The 16,729-nt window shown below is 43.1% G+C and overlaps 1 protein-coding gene across 5 annotated transcripts in view; it reads right to left on the bottom strand.

The window, feature by feature from the left end:
* DNAH9 (dynein axonemal heavy chain 9) overlaps positions 1 to 16,729 on the bottom strand; it is a 371,124-nt gene that overhangs the window by 127,442 nt on the left and 226,953 nt on the right. For 4 of the 5 annotated variants that reach the window (XM_070061398.2, XM_089317689.1, XM_070061394.2 and 1 more), the window contains 3 exons: positions 6,162 to 6,304; positions 5,680 to 5,841; positions 5,238 to 5,471 (listed from right to left, as the gene is read on the bottom strand). In XM_070061398.2, coding sequence (XP_069917499.2) covers positions 5,238 to 5,471; positions 5,680 to 5,841; positions 6,162 to 6,304 — 539 coding nt within the window. Of the gene's footprint in view, positions 1 to 5,237; positions 5,472 to 5,679; positions 5,842 to 6,161; positions 6,305 to 10,349; positions 10,558 to 16,729 lie in introns of those variants that run through there. The other variant, XR_016223981.1, reaches the window with a different exon arrangement.

The following is a 16,729-nucleotide window of genomic DNA, read 5'->3' as shown; positions in this document are numbered from 1 at the left end:
TAAGATTCATTTAGTTTATCCTCAGCAAATTATAAGCACTGGAAACTGTTATCATCAGGTTGTTGGATACTGATACAATGTAATTCAAGGCTTTCCCCTTCTATCAAGATTACGGTATATTTTGATGGTATATTTCCATTTTCTACTAACAAAAGAACAGTTTCAAATGAAGACTTTATACCAGAGTTAGGAACCCTGAACATCAGTTTTGCTGTAAGAATCATTGCTGTGACCATCCAGGGTAGTTATGGAATACACACTGATATACAGCATCATCAATAGCCATCCTCATCCCTTACTCTGCGTTTTTAGGTGACTTTCGAGCTGGGCTCCTGGTTTTTTCCTATCCATCTGACATTGACTCACCTACCATTTATTTGTCCATGAGTACAACACCTACCTACCATGTGCCCATCCTTGAAGATAAGAGACCCCTGAATCTTGGCCTTTGCCCTTGAAGAGCTGATAACAGCATCACGTGATAGGGGCAGGGTAAGAACCTTAATTCAAGGATGAGCCACCGAGAAGGAGTCCATAACTGCTCAAAGCTGTAAAAGGGCCTCTTGGGGAACAGGTAGTAAGTTGTTTAGGTCTTGGCAGTGACAAGCAGATGAGATGGGGGTGTATATAAAGACAGAGATGTGAGCTGGTTGTGGAGTTTTGGAGGGACTACAAATGGTACTGCTGGACTCCAGGGCTCAGTATGTTAGAATGAAGAGGACAAGGATGGAGCCATCCTCATGAGTAGGACAAGTCAAGACTGCTGCTGGAATACAGTCAGGGAAGCTAAGTGACATGCTGTTCATTCATGAACTTGTTCATTTGACAAGTATCACACGGGTGTCCACTCTACCCAGGTACTGTTTTAGGCATGTAGGCTATACTGATGAACAAAACAAAAAGATCCCTGCCCTTACAGGGCTTGTATCCAAGGGATAGAGATGGATAACGAACAATAAGCACAACAAATACATAAATTATACAGTATAATAGATAGGATTAAGTGCTACGGGAAAAGGATAAAATAGACCAGAATAAGGGGATCAGGAGTAATGAGCGTTTGCAATATAAATTGGGGTCATCAGGGTAGGAATCATTGAGAAGGTGGCAAAGCATTGAGGCACGGGAGCATGAGAGGGCAGGAATCTCAGGCAGGGAACAGCCAATGTCAAGGCCTGGTGTGTCTGAGGGGAAAGCACCAAGGCAGTGTGGTGGGAGAGGGACAGCATGGGCAGAGGTGGTCAGAGACGAGGTCTGAGAGTTATTATAGGGCAGGGCTAGAGAAGAGCCTTGAAATGGGAGCCTTTGCAAGATTTTGAGCAAAAGAGTGACACAGTCCGACTTACATTTTAAATGGATCACTCTGGCTGCTAAATTAACGACAGTCCCTGGGGTAGCGGGGGCAAAATTAGAGATGTGCGGTCTAGTCAGAAGGGGTCATGGCTGTCCTGGCAAAAGGTCACTGGCAGACTAAGGTAGTAGTGGTGAAGAGGGTGTGATACGGTGGTATTGGGGTGAGAGCTGACAGTGGCTTTCTGATGGTTTGGGTATGGGTGTGATAGAAAGAAGGGAGAAGAGTCAGGGACAGCTGCAAGGATTTTGGTCTGGGTGGGAGGTAGTGGTGAAGCAGGCTTGGAGTCGGGGAGAGCTAGGGTATGGGCAGTAGTTTGGATGTTGAAGGTCCCCAAAGTCATGTTAACAGTACCAAGTGGGTGAAAACTTAACTCAGTTATGGTATTTGGAAGTGAGCCTTTGAATTGGGTTGTTAGCATGGGAGTCCCATGATGAAATGAATCCCAGCAGCTTTATAAGATCACAAGGCTTAGGCATGAACACACACATGCTCCTTCTTGCCATGTTGGGACTCTGACACCAAGAACATTATCGCCACAGGCTGCACTAGTGGGGACTGCCTGATCTTATAATGTGAAACTCCAGAACCAAGAGCTGAAATAAACCTTTCTCCTTTATAAAGCTGGGCTGCCTCAGGTTTTTTGTTATAGTAGCAAAAGGCTGATTAATACAAGGAACTCCTGAGAGTAAAGTTTATTGAAATAACCCAGGTAAAACTTGTCTAAATTGAGACATTTAGAATGGATATACAGCAGGAGGGATAAATTTGAGGGGTATTTAGAAGACATAGAATTTATTAATTATTAAAAACAGGGAGTGAGGGAAGGGGAAAAGTCTAAGAGACACCTCCCTCCAGTTACTGGCCTAAGTAATTGGGTAGGAAGAAATATCTATCTACTAGATAATTATGCGGTTTTTGGTAGGTTCAGCTACTGACCCAAGCCAGATCTTGGGAGGAGTCTCTATTACCTATGATCAGATAAAGCTGGATTTGCCTAACAGCATAGTTAGGTTGCTTCTTATTAAATAGAGATCGCTTAAAATAAGAACAGGCGTTGGTGCTTTGTTCATTGTCTGCCAGAGTGTGTAAAAAATAGAGTTCTGAGCTGCGCTCTGTGAGAGGGTCAGAGTATTTTCCCCATCTCTCACTCCCTGCACATCCTTTGCACTGGCTGAGTAGCAATTCCCAGAACTCAGGGGTTTGGAGGTAGAACGGCGGGGGGGGGGGGGGGGGTGGTGGTGGTGGGAATACAGAAGATTCTGAGGGCATTCTAAGTGCAGGGAGGGAAAAGGAAGATGAAGAGAGGGGAGAAGCTAAAAAAAAAAAGATCTGGTAGTGCTGCATTCTGGGATTACGTTCTATGTTGCTTTCTTCAAGTTCGGAGAGATGGAACGAAACAGAAAGTGACAGAGAAAACACGCAACCTTTCTATGGTGAAGGTGTGCACCATGCACACTGCTGGGACCTAGACTGGGATCTGTCTGGAAGCTCTAAAAAGGGGTTCTGATTATCACCCATATTGAAAGACAGTAACACCACAGGTCAATTTGCACATGTCATTAGTTGACATTGTGTTTGAAGTGATCTCCCCTTGAAAAAACAGAATGAGGAGGGGCCGGTGCCGGTGCTGTGGCTCACTTGGCTAATCCTCCTCCTGCGGGGCCACCATCTCATATGGGCACCGGGTTCTAGTCCTGGCTGCTCCTCTTCCAGTCCAGCTCTCTGCTGTGGCCTGGAAAGGTAGTGGAGGATGGCCCAAGTTCTTGGGCCCTGCACCCGCATGGGAGACCAGGAGGAAGCACCTGGCTCCTGGTTTTGGATCAGCGCAGTGTGCTGGCCGTAGCAGCCATTTGGGGGGTGCACCAACAGAAGGGAGACCTTTTTCTCTGTCTCTCTCTTTCACTGTCTAACTCTACCTGTCAAATAAGTAAAACAAACAAACAAACAAACAAAACAAAACAGAATGAGGAAAGGAATCAATCTAGAAGATGAAGAAAGAGCACAACTCTGGAAACAATCCATTGCCAGACCTAGAAGAACAGAGAGGGAGCTGTTTGGAATTATCATTGGAATATTTTCTGCGAGATTGTTTCAGAAAAGCAGGCTTAAATAAAACAGCAACAGGATGTGTTGAAAAGGGGAAAGGAAGAGATGAGGAAGGGTTTTTAGGAAATTAAAAATGCAGTAGCATAACTGAAGTCTTCATTGCAAGCATAAGAAGTAGAAGCAATATCACATGTGATTAAATTAGTATTGCTGGGATAAACTTGAAAGGCTTTCCTAGAATGTAGAGAGAAAAGCCAAAGTGATGGAAACAATGAGTGAGAACAGTGAGATACAGGGCACAGGGAATCCACACAATTCACCAAAGTTCTTAGAGCGGCCAGGCTAGCTGAACAAAACCATGTAACAGAAACGTTGCCTGAGCAGAAGAGAGACTGTGCATAGATTGCAAGGGCTCGCTGTGCTGCACTAAGTTAAATACCTTACATACATTGCATCTCTGCATCAAGAAACTCAAGTGGGGAGAGAAGAGGTGAGTTAGAAGAAGAACATACAGTAGAGCGATTCTGAAAGTAAAATTCTGAGAAAACTAAATGACTTAGATGTGTACAGATACACGTGATATCCAAGTGTTATTCTTGAAGTTTCACTACCTTAACAAGAGGCTGGTTCTGCTGCAGGAAATAGAGATGAGAAAGAGGCCTGTTGAGGGATCAGCAATACTTGATGGGCATGAGAAGGGACAGAACAGGTGCTAAAGTTATCTCCAGTTCTCAAGGCGAGAATAGCAAATTGATTAAAATAAACTTACTCCATTCGAAGAGTAAATAGAACAATGTAATAAGGACAAAACCTTCCTAGGAACCTAGAAACATATGAGGAAATTTACAAAACAAGATAGGATTTGTTTTAGAAATGAGATTCCAATGGCTCTTCGATAGATAACACAGAAATAAAAAGAAAATCGGCACAACACTGCATCCATTGCTCTCCACTGGTTTTTTTGTTTTGTTTTGTTTTGTTTTTGGTTTTTGGTTTTGAGGATGAAGGTGCTATAGTTTGGATGAGGTTTGTCTCTCAAAGGTTCATATGCTAAAATCTTGGTCCCCAGTGTGGCTGTGGTGAGTGGTGGTGAGACCTTTAGGAGTGGGGCCTAGTGGAAGGTGATTTGGTCATGGGGGCTCCCCTCTCGTGAATGGATTAATACAGTCTCATGGAAGTGGATCCAGTCTCCAGAGACTGGGTTAGTTCCCATGAGAATGGGTTGGCATTAGTGAGCCTGGCACCTCCCCTGAATCCCTCTCCTGCACCTGCAATGCAGTTCTGCCACTGGGATAGCATCTGCCCATGGGGTTCTCACCCTCACCAGAGCTGAGCAGATGCCAGAGCTGCGCTCTTGAACCTCCAAAACTGGGAGCCACATAAGCTCTTTTCCTTCCTTATAAAATATTCATCTCCAGGCATTTTGCTAGAGCCTCAGAAAACAGACTAAGACCAAGTGAAAGTGAATTAGAGAGAGGAGAAGAGGAGAGGAGAAAAGAGAAGAGGAGAGGAAGGGAGGGGAGGGAAGAGGGGAGGGGAGAGGAGAGAAGAGGGGAGGGGAGGGGAGAGGAGGGAAGAGGGGAGGGGAGGAAAAGGAGGAGATTGCAAGGAGAAAAAGAGAGGGGAGGTGCTATGGAGGATTCCAGCGTCGTTGAGAGGGGCAGACTAGACCCAAGGCTGAGGACATGTGCCTCTGCTGGGGGAGCTTGACCTTAACATTTTGTGCTTCCTGAAGACCTGCGGGGCCCTTGGAAAACCGTTTGTGTTTTCACATGGATTGTGATGCTCCGCTGCCGGTCCGAGTCCCCTGCAGGCAGGCGAGGAGGATGGCACTCACCTGGGCGGAGGTGCTATGGAGCTTCAGCAGCCCGTTTTCAAGCCGCTCCATTTTGGACTTGAGCTCTTTTCCATTCCTGCGCAACAAGCTCTGGTAGAGTCGGATGAACTCCAGGAAGGACTTGGGGGTTGTGTAGTTGTAACGCTGCTCGTTGCTCAGATAGGACTGGGACGTTCTGTTGACGCTTGTATGGACAAAGGCCATGAATTTGCTAATTGACGGCTTGACAGGAGGCTAAAAAGAGAAGAGAGCAGGAAATAAAGAGATCATCTCACCACCCATAGTAGAGACAGCTGCCCATCCCACTCGAGGCTTCAGCACATTGAAAGTTGTGTTCAACCACTGTGCAAGGCTGAATTTTACCGCTGACATTCTAGGCATGGGATTCCTTGTGCCCTGAGGTGGAGAGGACCTTGCAGATGCCTCCTTTTCTCTCTCTCACCTCAATGCTCTCTGTGTTCTGCAGGAAGCGGAGGCTGACAGACTCCAGTGCCTGCTGAGGCCACTCGTGGAACCAGTCGATGGCTGTGCAGTTCACAATGGCCGGGAACTTCCTGCTGCGGACCCTCAGCTTGTCCCCCACAGGCGAGAAACAGAGGGTCACCTGAGAAGTCAGGAGGGCAGAGACAACCAAAAGGCATCAGAGGAATACCTGGAGAGGCAGTCATGCCTATGGGGTTTTGATCTCCTGGAAAATGTTGATGCACATCTAACTGAGACAAGCATGCCGGGATTTCATGGAACAGAAGGGAGGCTATTTCTCATCGAGCAGATAAGAAGGTTCTCAGCCTTAGAAGAGTACTGCTTGCTCACCACCCACTCCCAAGACAACCAATAAGCACAGCAGTGCCAAAGATAGCAGTAGAAGCTGCCATGATCCACCTGGGGTCCCTGCACACCCTGGCTGGGTCAATCCTTCTTTACCTTCAGCTGTCGTCGGACCCTGTCTATAAAGAACTTCCAGCAGTTCTCCCTGTTGTCAACCAGACCGTGGCTCTTGACTTCATTTCTCACATTGTTTATGATGCTTTCAACTTCATCATCAGAGTAAAGATCTGGGATCTCTCCTGGGAAAAGACAGAGCATAAGCGCAGCTTTGTCATTCCAGTGAACGATGCAATCAGATACTGGGGATGATGTTACCATGGGACACAGGGTCCTTGCTTTTTTTTTTTATATATTTATTTGAAAGGCAGAGTTACAAAGAGAGGGAGAGGGACCCACACACAGACAGACAGACAGAGAGAGACATCTTGCATCCACTGGTTACTTCCCAAGTGGTTGCAATGGCTGGATCTGGGCATGTCTGAAGCCAGGAACCAGGAGGTTCTCCAAAGTCTTCCACTTGGTTGCAGGGGCCCAGGTTCTTGTGCCATTTTCTGCTGCTTTCCCAGGCACATTAACAGGGAGCTGGGTCAGAAGTGAAGCAGCCAGGACTCGAATTGGTGCCCATATGGGAAGCCGATGTCATAGACAGTGGCTTTACCTGCTACGCCACAATGCTGGCCCCAGGATCCTTGCTTTTACATTACGATCCACGTGTCCTTCTGATGAAAATTGATATCGTATATACTCCAAAACCAGGACAGAAAAGTGAATACATGAATGAATGAAACAGGATGGAGGCAACTCTGGAGTAGCCAGTTTTTTTTTTTTTTTTTTTTAAGAACAACAGACTTCAATTGTCTTTTCTTCTTTTGCTTAAAACATTTATTTCATAGCTACTATATTATTTTTGACCCTTGAGGAAATTTTGTTCCCAAGAAGCTTGATATTTGGTAGAAGATATAAAGCAGTTCTAAAATTGCTGCTAGAGCATAGATGAAAAGAGCCAGGAGAAAGATACAGAAAGGTCTATATACGTAACAAGAATTAATTATTGCTTTGAGCAAGAAAAGAAGTGCAGAGAGCAGGGAGAGCTTCATGGAATTTAGTATGCGGTAAGTATGACATCTTAGTGGGGGAAAGATGAACTTTTAGATAAATAATAGGAAAACTGAGATTGGAAAAAAATTGTACTTGGATTCTTCTTCACATTGTATATTAGAATAAATCCCAAATAGATCAACAATTTAACTATAAAAACTTACAAAATTTTTTTCTATACAACCAGGAAACACTCTCATAACCTTTGAGTGTAGAAGAATTTCCTAATCATAATTTAATCAATGTACTTTTAAAGCAAGATAAGTTAAGATATAAACATTAATAAGTTGGACTGCATAAAACCAAAAACAATACATGGCTAGTGTCCTTATGATGTGAAAAAATTCTCAACAAATAAAAGAAAATAGCATAATTTAATAGAAAGATGGGGTGAAGGGTATGAAAAGGGAGTTCAGGACAGGAGCTAAAAATATCTCTTGATATTAATGAATAAGTGATAATTAATGAGTGATTCAGATAATTAAATAGTAACATAAAATACTGTTAGATCACTGGAAGAAAATAAATTCCAAGTAGATTAAAGGCATAAATATAAAAAGTAAGCAGTAATAATTAAAAACATAAAATACAGTGATTATTTTATGGCATTGGGATAAGACAAAATTTCTGTGATAGAAAAAAATAATTTAAAAAGCACAATAAAAGAAAGACTGTAAACTTCCACATTAAAACTAAATTGGCATGAAAAAAGCCAGATACAGATTTCAAAAAGGTATTTACAACTCATATAATGAACTAAGGGCTCATATCCAAAATATACTAACAACTCCTGCAAATCCGTAAGAAAAAGACAGAGACTTCCTGACAGAATAACCAGTGAATACTTGAAATATGCTCAATGTCACCAGCACAAAAGGAAGGGAAAGCTACGATTGGCAAAAATTAATATGTTAGATAGACCAACTGTTAGTGAAGATAAGAGGAAATAGGTTTTCATGCAATACTGTCAGCTACTAAATTTGTATGGCTGCTGTGGAGAGCCAATTGGCAGTAAAATAAAGTCGGGATGCATGTGCCAGACAACCTAGGAATCTTAGTTGGAGACAACTATTGGAAAAGAAACTCTTGTACCTGCAGGACGAAAGTTTCTATTTTGTGTGGGTGTTTGAGTATGTTCTGCATGTCCAGAGTATTTTGTAAAGAAATACAGAAAACTCTACAGAGAATGATGTAAATGGATGATAGGAATGTCAAAACTGTAGACTTTATTGTTCTAAGGATTTTGTCTGGGAATAGGTTGCCATTTCAAGTCAAAGATAATATAAAATATATTTTATTTATTTACTTGAAAGGCAGTCAGCCACACACACACACACACACACATACAGGGAGATACACATGAGAGAGACACAAAGAGAGATTTCCCATCTGCTGGTTCACGCCTAACTACCTGCAACCTCCAGGGCTGGGCCAGGCCAAAGGAAGGGTCCTGGAACTCCTCTGGGGTCTCTCACATGGGCTTCAGGAACCCAAGTACTTGAGCCATCATCTAATGCCTCCTAATGTTCACATTAACAGGAAACTGGATCAGCAGCAGAGCCAGGACTCAAATCCCCAGAAGTCTTAACTGCTCTGCCAAATGCCTGTCCTTTAAGTAAAAAATAATTTTTAAAAAATTTTATGCAGGTGAGAAGAAGGAGAGTTGGAAATTGAAAGAAGAAATGCAATTGAGCAAAATTCTGAAATAGGTTACAGGGGGTGGGCTCCTAGCTCAGATGAAAGAGTTGGTTTTGGAGAGGAGACATGGAAATATTGGTGAAAAGGAGAAAACAGTACAGAAATGGAGATGAACTGTGATGAATGAAGGAGGTCACACACGCTGTGATCTATGTGATGTACTACGAGATTCATACTAAGTTTTCTTAGTGAAAGAAATGAGACAGAGGGAGGTAAACATGAAGGAAGCAGGGTATCGCTAAAGCATGATGACCCTGGGTCTGATGTAAAGGTGAATTTGGCCTCCTCTTCAAACTTCACGGGCCGGCGCGTGGCTCACTTGGCTAATCCTTGGCCTGCAGCGCCGGCATCCCATATGGGCACCAGGTTCTAGTCCCGGTTGCTCCTCTTCCAGTCTAGCTCTCTGCCGTGGGCCAGGAGGGCAGTGGAGGATGGCCCAAGTGCTTGGGCCCCTGCACCCGCAAGGGAGACCAGGAGGAGGCACCTGGTTCCTGGCTTCGGATCTGCATAGTTCTGGCCATAGTAGCCATTTGGGGGGTGAACCAATGGAAGGAAGACCTTTCTCTCTCTCTCTCTCTCTCACTGTCTAATTCTATCTGTCAAATAAAAAAAAATTAAGCTTCACCGCACTCACAGGCTTTTTACCTCTTCCACTGCCAACATAGAAATATCAGCATCAAATCCTCATTGGGGACACCCTACTTCCTTTGCAGACCTGGGTGAGCTCCTCAAAGTGGATGGTTTAGCAAGATGTCTGTAAGTAATTGGAGTGCTAGGATCCTATCAGTCACCGAGACCACTACACTTACTTGAGTTACTTCATTTTGAGGAAACTCTTGCCAACTCTCCAATATATTCCGGCCATCATAATTTGACAGGATTAACCCAACCAGGAGGCTAAGAAAGGTTTTATACTTATGCTAATTATCTCTAATCAAAATAAGGTCAAAATAAGAAAAATGAATTATTATTAGGAAAGTGATCATTTACTTTATTTCCTTAATTGGATAAACTTGAATTAATTTCCATTCTTTAATATTTAATATGCATATAAAATACTTGGTATTCCAACTTGTCGAGATCAAGGTTTTACTAATGGAATAATGCATTTCAGCCTCTTTAAAAATTTTTTATTTATACATTTCCATTTTTATTTGAAAGGCAGACACAGAGAGAGAGAGAGAGAGAGAGAGAGATTGATTTTCTATCTGCTCGTTTACTCTCTGATGCTTGCAACAGCCAGAGCTGGTCCAGGCCAACGCCAAGAGCCTGGCACTCAATCTGAGTCTCTGGCTTGAGCCATCACCTGCTGCCTCCAACAGTATGCATTGGCAGGAGGCTGGATCAGAAGTGGAGTAGCCAGGACTTGGACCAGGCACTTTGCTACAGGATGTGGGTGTCCCAAGTAATGACTCAACCACTGTGCCACATGTGCAAACTTAAAATAAAAATAGAGACCAGGGAAAACTAATAGAAAATGATATTCACCATGTGCTAGGAGTTAAGAAGTTCGGTTTAAAAGAGAAGTGCTCAAGTGGAATTGGCACGAACCATGTTCATTCAACTTCAGGGGCCGGCTGCCTGTAGATGTTCATATTGTTTTTTCTGTGGCCTCCTTGATTATGTGCATTTCCTTTTCTGATAATATGTCGGAGCCCTCTAGTGAGAACTGGGGTTGTCGTTGGTCTTGAGAAATCTGTAATAGTAGAATTTACAATCATCACCTTTCTCCTATCTGAATGTTGTAGGTTTTATGTCCTTTTGGTATTTTATATGTAAAATGCTGTTTATTGAGGAGGCAAACTGTAGCCTATGGGCTTAATTTGGCCATCTGCCTCTTTTTTATATGGTCTGCAAGCTAAAAATGGGTTTTATAATTTTTAATGACTGAAAAAAATTAAAGTAATAATAATACTTAATGGCATGTGAAAATTACATGAAGTTCAAAGTTTATTGCCTGTAATAAAATTTTATTGGCTACAACCACACTCATTCATTGAGATATTGTCTATGACAGTTTTCACACTATGATGACAGAGGTGAGTAGTTGTGACAATGTACCATCTGTTATGCCTGAAACATTTACCTGCTGAGCCTTCATAGAAAATGTTTGCTGTCTTTGGTTTACGTGATACTCCCAGTGCAAAGATGTAGAAGGTGTCCAGGCCATTTACAGACTTTTCCCATGTTCATAGGATGGTGGTAAATGATGTAGGTAATCATGGTGAAAACAGGAAATTGAACTTCCGGTGTGTGTGTTGGAAGGGCCCACGTTGTGAAGTAAACTCAGATGGAGGCTACTTAAATATCTGGAAAATTTCCTCCTCTGACTTAGAGCTGGGAAACCCTGTCTGCCCCTAAGTGTTTACAGGCTTTTCATAGTCATTAAAGTATTTGCAAGCCAGACTTACCTTTATCTGCTCTATATTAGTGGACTCATGAGAGGCCACGACTGCTTTTGGGGGGAAGAAGAGTTTAACACGAATCAGTTAGTTGGAGCTTGGTGATAGAAGGTGGAGCTACAAACAAGGTAGCTTCACGCTTGCTTATGGGCTTGAAAGTTCTCATCAATGTTACTCTGGTCTCATGGGAGAAAGACCAAGGGAGTGTAGTTGCTTTTTCAAGACCCGTGCCCACCTCATCCCACCTCTAGGAAACTTCCCAAAGCATATGTTCAACTGTAGTCCTATCTAGTGTGTAAGATGGCACATCACTATCAAGTTCAAAGAATACCTCCGGAAGGTCAATTAAGGGTCAGGATATGTGTTAAGTGCTGATGTGAAAAAAAGATGAAACGACACAGCATCCACAGAGGCTTCTGATTGTGTCAGTGTTGTCTTACCTCCTCAACTGGGTGGTAGGTATGGTGAGATGTAAACACTGGGTTCATTTTCAAAGGAAGGTGTTTAGTTGTGAGCAGACAACTAGCTAGCATAACAGCTAGGTTACATGCACCTGAAAGTTCTTAGGCAAACGGGAGATTAGTGGCCAAAACAGCTGAAGCACATGCAGGGAAGATTGCAACCCTGTAGTTACTCAGCCAATGAGGAACCAGGGGTGGGGGCAGAGAGGTGGGACCTGCGTGCTAGGAAATAAATAGCTTACTGTAAACCACCCTGGTGTGCTGGCCCATCAGGAGTTTGGTGTTGCAAGTTTCACTTTCACTGCGCTTCCTGAGTCTGAGTCCATCCTTTGAGTGGACAAGTAAGGCTGTTTCTCCTTTATTTACTTATTTTTTTTCCTGTATCTCTGGAAGATTTAATAACATAACATTTCTGTATCTCTGGAAGATTTAATAACAATTACTTTACCAAAGAACAGAGAAGATACGGAATCGGAATTAGGGAGAAAAGTTGGTGGCAGCTGCTTATCTCTTGGGTATAGGTAGTGAGAGCGAGGTTAGCCCTGTGGGGAATCTAGAGAGACACAGAGTCTGGAGTAAATTGTATGGACATTGGCAATACAGAAGAAAAGCAAAGGCCAATAACTCAAGCATCTGTTTGCATTACCTTTTTGAGATTTCTGTTTTGCAGCTGAGGGAACCAACCAGGTGCTGGATATATATAAGGGCCAGATCCAGTAAGGGTATGAAGTATGTTTAAGAGGCCAGTGCAGGGCCAGGCATTTGGCACAGAGGTTGAGATGCTGCTTGGGACACCCACACCCTGTATCAGTGTACCTGGGTTCGAGTCTTGGCTCTACTTTCATTTCTAGCTTCCTGCTTGTGTGTACCCTGGGAGGCAGCAGATGATAGCCCAGGTGGTTGGGTCCCTGCCACCCACGTGGAGGACCTGGATTGAGTTCACAGCTGTGCCAGTATTTTGGGAGTGAACCAGCAGATGGAAGATTTCTTTCTCTGCTTCTGTCTCTATCTCTTTCTGCCTTTCAAATAAATAAATGAACAATTTATAAAAGGGGTCTAGTGCATGACTGATGGGTGCTTTTTCCTCCTCAAACTCTGTGAGGTTTTTTTTTAAAATACTTTTAGAGAAACTAGGCCAAAATTTCAGTTTATGGTACAGCATAAATTGTTCATTAAGAAATTCAATGCCATGTGCTCACAGGAAAAAAAATCCAATGCCAAGTCTGCTACAAATATTTCCAGACCCTGCCTTCTCATGTAATGCATGTACCATGCTAATATGTCTTTAAAAGATGAGGTTACTAAGACACTCTGGCAAAAAGATCTCTGTGAGTGAGATCCCAGTGGAAAGAACAGGTCTTCAAAGAGGGAGGTGCCTTTCTCTGAAGGGAGGAGAGAACCTCCACTTTGACTATGACCGTGTCTAAACAAGATAAGAGTCGGAGAACTCAAGGGGCTTCCATAGCCTTGGAAACTCATAACTGGTGCATAGGGAGATTACTGATGCCATAAACAGGAGTGTCAATTGGTAAAGTCAACAACAGGAGTCACTGTGCACTTACTCCTCATGTAGGATCTCGGTCCTTAACGTGCTGTACACTGAGGCTTAATGCTATAACGAGTACCCAAACAGTATATTTCACTTTGTGTTTCTATGGGGGTGCAAACGACTGAAATCTTTACTTAATGTACACTAAACTGATCTTCTGTAAAAAAAAAAAAAAAAAAAAAAAAAAAAAAGAAAGAAATTTTCAATTCCCAACTTGACTCTCACTGGGATTAAACATGACAATAGGTCTGATCTGATTTCATCATCATTTTAAAAAAATCATCTATTATTTTTCACTTTATGTTTCTGTGTGGGAGCAAACTGTTGAAATACTTACTTAAGGTATACTAAGCTGATCTTCTGTATATTAAGATAATCGAAAATGAATCTTGATGTGAATGGAAGGGGAGAGGGAGTGGGAAAGGGGAGGGTTGTTGGTGGGAGGGACGGTATGGGGGGGGAAGCCATTGTAACCCATGAGTCGTACTTTGGAAATTTATATTCATTAAATAAAAGATAAAAAAAAAAAAAAAAAGATGAGGTTACTTTTTCATGTATACCAAGAAGAGATCTAGCACAAAGATAAAAAGGATACCTTGGTTCAGAGGTGGAGAGGAATATGACTCTCTCTTCTAGAGAGGAGAACCCATTGGTTATAAAGTCTTCCCTAGACCAAGCACAGGCTGTGTGCTATTCATCTTTGAGCATGGTATTGGTCTGGCTGGAGCATGGGAGTTAATAAATGATGGTTATGAATATATGAATAAATGCAAGGTGATCTAGCATGTACCATAGTAAAGAAATCTTAACTTTGGAGTAAGACAATTAACTCCTTTGAAAGATAAAAAGAAAATCCCAAGATCCCAAAGCAAAGCCAAGTATGAAATCTGTCAAGTAGGAGAGGAAGAGACATGACACCTGGAGCAGACTAGGCCTTCTTGACTGGCTAATGCCAATGAGTCATGGTACTGCTGTAAAATGGGATTTCTAGAAGGCTGGAGAGCTAGCTGGAGGCAGAGGTGCTGCCCTGGGATGCCAGGGGTGAGTCTACTTTCTCCTTCTAGCCTAGGATGCAGCCTTGCTGACGCTGAGTTTGGGTTGAGCACCAAAATAGCACAGCTTTCTGCAAGAATTCCTTAAATACCTGGGTTTGATGCTCAGTGTATCTTCTTCAGAAATTATTGTGACAGATCCCTAAAGACATGCCAGAAACTGAACTTTTAAGCTCCAGCAAGGGCGTACTGTTTCTTGCAGTTCTATCAACAACTGCATGACTTCCAATAAGGATTCTGACAGTCAAGGGAAGTGGCGCAAAGATACGCTTCATCTGCTCCTGACCTGGATGACCACCCTGTTCTTATACAACTGTTTGTGTTTTGATCATTCAACCAGGAACTAAATTTTTACAACTCAGTGTGTAGTGTTCCTGTCCATCTGTAACACTTGAGATGTAACTGGCATAAAGGAGGAGCAGCCACTGTGCAGTCTGTGTTGGGAGGAGGGGTCTGCTTTGCTTTCTTTGCTCTACTGTGGCCCTATTTCCTCTACAGTTGATTGTTGGACTCTTAATTACAGTGTGGCCCCCAGACCAGCAGGCCCAGGATCACCTGAGAACTAACGAGAGAAGCAGATTTTCAGGCCCCACCTAGACCTGCTAAGAACCAGGATGGAGCCCAGCAATCTGTGTTTTAATAAGCCCTCCAGGGCCGGCGCCGCAGCTCAATAGGCTAATCCTCCACCTAGAGGCGCCGGCACACCGGGTTCTAGTCCCGGTCGGGGTGCCGGATTCTGTCCTGGTTGCCCCTCTTCCAGGCCAGCTCTCTGCTATGGCCCGGGAGTGCAGTGGAGGATGGCCCAAGTGCTTGGGCCCTGCACCCCATGGGAGACCAGGAGAAGCACCTGCCTCCTGCCTTCAGATCAGCGCGGTGCGCCGGCTGCGGCGGCCATTGGAGGGTGAACCAACGGCAAAGGAAGACCTTTCTCTCTGTCTCTCTCTCTCACTATCCACTCTGCCTGTCAAAAAAAAAAAAAAAAAAAGAGGGTTCTGAAATGCTACAGTTGGTGTCAGAAGTGGGATTCATGAACCAAATTATCGTCATTTTTTTTTTTTTTTTGGAAATGGTGTAAGCAGAGGGGTGAAATAATGAACCAAATAAATTTGAGAGGAAAGCAGACAGTGTAGCAGAAGTCCATTGGTTCACTGTGGGAGATGTTTCAGAGGAGAAGCTGCAGGCATGGGATTCACCCAAGGTACATATCAAGCCTAGGAGAACCTGCAGGAATCTAAAATTGACTTACAGGTGAGGAAGCCTGAAGTACAGTTTCCTGGTCTCTACTGTGTTACCTAGGGGAGGAGTAACGGCATAATCCCACAAAATGGAAAAATCAGGGAGATAGTTTTCTAGGACTCCTACAGCCTTGACAAGATGGGCAGTTACTTCCTAGAAAGAAAATATTTGATGTTGAAAATCAGAACTAATTCTCCCTGTCAGAATAGTTAATAAGAAAGAGTAAGTTTAGAAGAAAAAAAGTATTAATCTTAACTGTATCTCCATTTTAACATGTACATACAAATCTTGCTCTTTTTTTTTGTTACCTATATAGAAATCATAAAAAGGAATTGTGGGCCTGAAACCCTGTAACTCTGGAACAGGCTAATGGCATTAAGTTTTCACTGGGCAAGGCTTCAGAAACTCATTTGCACTTGAAAAAAATGTTGTCCTCTAAATGAAAAATTCAAGATATTTAATTGAGAAATAAAATTTCAATTGGTACAAGTGTAGCAACTTCTGTGTCTGAGATGTTATTTTAGGAGTAGGTGACCTGGCTGGATCGGTGCCAATTGAAATACAGGCAACATGGCAACATGCCTAACATTTCCAAAGCCATAAGTCTTTGGGAGCAGTTTTACTCTCTTAGATAGTTTTTAAAAATTAAAAGCTTTAGGGTAACTTCCATGTAGGAGGGTAGTTGTCTCATTATTTAGTAAAGTAATAAAAGGTGAGGCAATATTAGTAGGTTAAATACCAAGGTAGAAGGTGGTGAGATGTTAAAGAGACAGTATTTTGGAAAGGAAAATTTTGTTGTATTGGAGGAGAAAAGGTTTAAGAGTTCAGAAGCAAACTCTTGGAAATAGAGGTATGTTAGGGCAGGATGAGAAAGAAAGGAGAATATGGGGGGCAGGTGTTTGGCACTGGTTAGGATGCCCATGCCCTCTATTGGAGTGTCTGGTTTGAGTCCTGGCTCTGCTTCCCAATTCTAGCTTCCTACTAATGCAGATCCTGGGAGGCAGCCGGCGATGGCTCAGGTGGTTAGGCCCTTACAACCTGGATTGAGTTCCCGGCTCCCAGCTTTGGGCCAGTCCAGTTCTCACTATTACAGACATTTGGGGAGTGTGAATCAGCAGATGGGAGCTCTTTAGATGTCTTTTCCTGTGTCTCCCTGTGTCTCTGCCTC

The sequence above is a fragment of the Oryctolagus cuniculus genome, chromosome 17, assembly GCF_051225735.1.
Source record: "Oryctolagus cuniculus isolate XC-2025 breed Fujian yellow rabbit chromosome 17, ASM5122573v1, whole genome shotgun sequence".
Lineage (NCBI taxonomy): Eukaryota > Metazoa > Chordata > Mammalia > Lagomorpha > Leporidae > Oryctolagus > Oryctolagus cuniculus.
This window is presented reverse-complemented; position numbering and strand designations above follow the sequence as displayed.